Here is a 5,000-nt window from a genome sequence, read left to right on the forward strand (position 1 = left end):
GGACCAATTACATCCAATATGCAAATTATTACACATAGAAACTCATTTTATTTGCAGAACCTGCACATTAAACTAGCTAGCTAGATAGCATAGCTAATGTTTGATGGATATATGGTGTTTGTTATGGCAACATTATAGTTTTATTGAAATAAATAAATAAATAAATAAATAAATAAATAAATAAATAAATACATAGATGAGGGAAATAAAGTTTTGTACTACTTTATTAGGGGTTTGCTAACTAGCTAGCCAAGTTAGCTAATGTTAGTGACCTTAGGCTGCTAGGGATGGCAAGAGGACATGGGGGAAATTCTAATTTGCATATTCATAAATCCTGGTGGTTCTTAATGAGAATAAAGGTGTGTTTTTTTTATTGTTTAATAAATTACAGAATTTATTTTGAATCTAATGGTTTTAATGGCATAGAAATATTTCATCACTTGTATTTTAGTGTTAAATGATATTTTAAACACAGAAGAGCTGTGAATAGACCAAATTCAGGACATGTTCTCACACACACACACACACACACACACGCGCTATTGCTATGACGTACTAAACTAACGCCGTGCATTTCCTCTCAGTCACCTCCATCTGTGCGTCTTTCAGCTGGATCTCCAGAGCACTGATCCTCTCCTGCATGTCCCTGGTGGTGTCCTGGACGTCTCGGGTGTTCCAGTTCCTCTCGTCCTCTACCCTCAGAGCTCTCCACCAGGTGATGGGCGGAGCTTTGCGGACTTCCTGTGGCTGCCGGTGTGTTTCGACGTGCCTGCGCTCTGGCTGCTGGTCCCACGGAGGCAGAGGTCTGTCCAGCTCTGTCAGACTACAGCACACACACAAACACACAAAAAGTGAACCGAGCCTAAAAGTAATTCTATTCAAATACAATTTCAGCAATCCAACTAGCTTCTTGGCTTAGTTTCTCTCGTGTTTCTTTTACATTTCAGAGATTATATTCAAATCATTTCGACCCATTAGTTACATTTGCATTCGAGCATCTTTTTGTTTTCATTTCCAAGCAGTCACATGACCTCCTCTTCATGTAATCATTCACAAAACCCGCCATCAGTACGATCCCTGAGCATGTGAAAGGGTTTCCCCGTGTGTCCGTTTTCATTATCGTGCTGTATACAGCTGACACTGTCTAGAATATATTGTAGCTTTCAAAAAGAAAACCGTAGATAGCTTGGGTTAAAAGTTTATCTCGTGCTAAATAATTAAAATGAGAGGCTGAAATAAACGCTGCTTACATGGTCAACAGCTGTTTTTTGGAGCTCGCCTGCTCTTGCTGGTCCTGTAGGAACACTTTCTGTAATGATTCAGCTGTATATGCGTCCTGGAAAGCAATAAAAAACAAAACAAACATAATGTGGTGTTTAAGTCCCAGTTCACATCTGATGTGATCTTGAGAACAAGATTATGTAGTCAGGGCTATTGTTTTTTTTTTTTTATTATTATTATTATTCATAGTTTTCTCAGTAGGCTAGTGGTTATAGAAGCGTTTTCTTCTTCCATCGTTCAACAATGGTTGGGGCAGTGATGGCTTGGCGGTTAAGGCTCTGGGTTACTGATCGGAAGGTCAGAGGTTTAAGCACCAGCACTGCCAAGCTGCCACTGTTGGGCCCTTGAGCAAGGCCCTTAACCCTCTCTGCTCCAGGGGTGCATTAACAACCAGGGGGGGTTATGCTTAAACAAAACGCACCTCGATGCTGATACAACAACACACTCTACCTGTTCTGAATCCCACCACCTACTGCACTACACACATTAGCTTTTAGTAGTCAGATTAATTAGCATGTACGGATGACTGTCAGAAGCAGACGGGTTTGTGAAAACTGAAGAAACTGAGCAAAAATTAAGCGCTAAGTAAACCATGAAGCTGTCAGAACTCTCCTGCAGCACAACGCACATTCAACTCGTTTGTATTCATTTAGTACACTTCATAGCTAGCTAGCTTGCTCACCATACTTTCACCATTTTATTTTTATTTTTTAAGCCTAGTCCAGGTTCTCAGCATTTTTTCCAGCTAAACCCATCCATCCATCCATACATCTTCTACCGCTTACTCCTTCTTCAGGGTCGTGGGGGAACCTGGAGCCTATCCCAGGGAACATCAGGCACAGGGCGGGGTACACCCTGGACAGGGTGCTAGTCCAGCTAACCCCTACAACTTAAATTATTCCCCCTTGCCATTGTAAGCATGCTAATACGTTAATTGAAAATAGAAGTGAAATATATTACCTGTTCACATTTTTCTTAACACAGTTTCGCTTGTAAAAAAAACAAACAAAAAAAACAAAACAACCTGCAATACCACGACAAGCCACTAGAGGTTCAGGAACCCCATGCTGGAGAAACCCTGGCCTGAGTCAGTCATGATTCCAGGCAACAAAAACATGGCACTGGACAGCACACTGGAACTTTCAGTTACCCGGTGGACTAGCTAATACGTTTGCAATTACATTCTTAAGATGCATACAGTATTTATTTATTTATTTACTTATTTATTAAGCCATAGTTTCTCACCCGCAGCTCTGCAGACTTGATCTTGTGGATGAAATTGTACAGATCTCTCTTTGGAGATGAAGGAGGCTGAAGCTCAGACACCGAGCTGCTGTTTTCCTCGACACGTGCCATCTAATACCAAAAAGAATAAACATCACTTCAAACCAGGAGCTGGCACCAGTCATGACTTAAAAAAAAAAAAAAAAAAAAAAAAAAAAAAAAAAAAAAAAAATGTACAGCATGAACAGTAAAGGCTGGATGTGTGGATCAGAGTTTACCGGCTCAGCCTCCTGGATCTCACGGTGTAGGGAGTAATGGTTTGGGACCGCGGCACTTCTCGGAATTGCAGAACATATATCAAACCTGCCGTAAAGCAGCAGAACGGGTACACCAAGCGTTAACTGTGCTTAAGGGTGGCATTAAGTATAATCATGTAGAATCCTGTGATTTTCAATCAAATGGGTGATTCCATAATTAGGGCACTATTGAGACGTATGAAAGAATTTTTCAAATTGAAAAATGTTTTATTTATTCATTTATTTTTAAAGTGTGATCCCGTATCACAGCCTACATTCTCCACGGTTTCTTTGCTGACGGGCTGCACTTAAATGAACAACCGGGTTGGGTTAGGGAATTAGCAAAACGCACAAAACTTGGTTAACTACGACCTTAAGTACATTCTAACTACTTATTTAAAATTCTCTATATTTGAATTTTTGAAAATTAATAGTTTACTTTCAATCTATAATTTGTGCAACACAGTTATACTTTCAAAAAAAAAGTCAATATCATAGAAAAACCACAGAAAAAAAAAAAAAAGAGAAAAAGAACGGAAGAACTTCATTTTCTTCTTCCCACGGTCTTCAGGATATTCTGATCGTCCGACTTCCTGTTGAACGTGTGACTTACTTATATTTGGGAATATTCCAAATATTTCATAGGGGTCGAATGTGTTCAGGTAACAGGGTTAGGTGAAGGAAATTATTTATTTATTTATTTTTAAAATGGACATCATTTTAATGATTAGCTTTCATTTTAAGATGGAGTTATAGCGAGCTGGAACAGGTGCAAAAAAAACAAAACAAAACAAAAAAAAAAAACGCTGTTTTCTAAAAAGTTTTACTTTACCCATATTTAAAAACGTTTACTTTACACACACGTACACATTTATATAAATGCAATATCAGTGGGACACAAATGGCACCGCGGTCGTGGAATCGCCCGTTAAAGTAGGCTAGTTGCTGGGATTTACCGTGAAAGTGCTTGTTGCGAGTGCTCCTGTAATCTCACCAGATCGCACTGCAGACCCTGAAAGACCAATAAATAAATAAATAAATAAATAAATAAATAAATAAATGTTTATTTGACCAAATCATTTTTTCGAATATATTTTGAACTGAATAACGTGAACTCGGTACGTCGACGATTCTGTCGTAGTCCAGAAAAGTCTCCTTCAATTTCTGTAGTGTGACGTTTTTCTGAAAAAGCCATCAAAACACACAAGTGGTTAATGAACAGGATGTAAAACACTACCACGTGTAACCAAATAACGGCTCGGGGTTTTGTAAATAAACTGATTTGTAAATTGTTCGCCGGAGCGTTCATACAGGAAAAATCTGGTTAGTTTAAAATAAATAAATAAATAAATAAATAAATAAATAAATAAATAAATAAAATGACAGTGGAATGGTTTTAGAGTAGCGAGTGCACTGGAAACACGCTCGTCACAGACACGCTGCCTGTCTTGAATAACGATTTAAGCAGCCGTTTAGGAAACTCATTATGTGTTGTAAGTGTACAAGTGGCACCGCAGAGGGAAAGGGTGTAGGAGAAGTTGGTTTAAGGATTAAGGCAGGGGTGAAACAGAAAAGCAAACGGTATTGGCAGCGACATCCAGTGCAACGTGGAATAATGAAGCAGTAAATATATAAAAAGGCATGAAAAGATGATGAATAGTGACGCAATAGAGAAGCATTCGTCAGCACGAGAGATCGCAAGTTCGAATCCCAACATCGCTACATCCGTCCGCGTCTGGGAGCCGTGAGGAAAATTGCTGCTACGCTACATAACAGTTTACAGTCCATCATTCGGTGTATTTATTGTTCTGTGTATATGGTTTTGTGTATTTATTGTCCTGCAATCATCTCACACTTGTGTATTTGCACTTTATGTAGTCTCGTGTACCGTTACGTGTCGCACCGTGGTCCGGGAGAAACGACGTTTCGTTTCTCATGTATACAAGGTATATAGCGGAGTGACAATAAAAACACACTTGACTAGAAACTGGCTGTGCTCTCTAGATGGGAGTGTGTGTCTTCTCTCCCTTTCACTCTGTCTCTGTGTGTGTGTCTGTCCCTATCTCTGTGTCTCTCTCTCTCTGTGTCTCTCTCTCTCTCTGTGTGTGCCTCTCCCTCTCTGTCTCTCTCTGTGTGTGTGTCTCTCTCCCTCTGTCTGTTTTTGTGTCTCTCCCTCTTTCTGTATCTCTCACTCCCTCT

At 39.6% G+C, this 5,000-nt stretch overlaps 1 protein-coding gene across 2 annotated transcripts in view; it reads right to left on the reverse strand.

Annotated features, from left to right (window-relative positions):
• mrvi1 (murine retrovirus integration site 1 homolog) overlaps positions 1–5,000 on the reverse strand; it is a 53,278-nt gene that overhangs the window by 40,708 nt on the left and 7,570 nt on the right. For both annotated transcript variants that reach the window (XM_017477866.3, XM_017477865.3), the window contains exons 11-16: positions 3,924–3,983; positions 3,758–3,813; positions 2,784–2,868; positions 2,527–2,637; positions 1,251–1,336; positions 589–823 (exon numbers count right to left, since the gene is read on the reverse strand). In XM_017477866.3, coding sequence (XP_017333355.1) covers positions 589–823; positions 1,251–1,336; positions 2,527–2,637; positions 2,784–2,868; positions 3,758–3,813; positions 3,924–3,983 — 633 coding nt within the window. The remainder of the gene's footprint in view (positions 1–588; positions 824–1,250; positions 1,337–2,526; positions 2,638–2,783; positions 2,869–3,757; positions 3,814–3,923; positions 3,984–5,000) is intronic.

Source organism: Ictalurus punctatus, chromosome 10, assembly GCF_001660625.3.
Source record: "Ictalurus punctatus breed USDA103 chromosome 10, Coco_2.0, whole genome shotgun sequence".
NCBI classification, from domain to species: domain Eukaryota; kingdom Metazoa; phylum Chordata; class Actinopteri; order Siluriformes; family Ictaluridae; genus Ictalurus; species Ictalurus punctatus.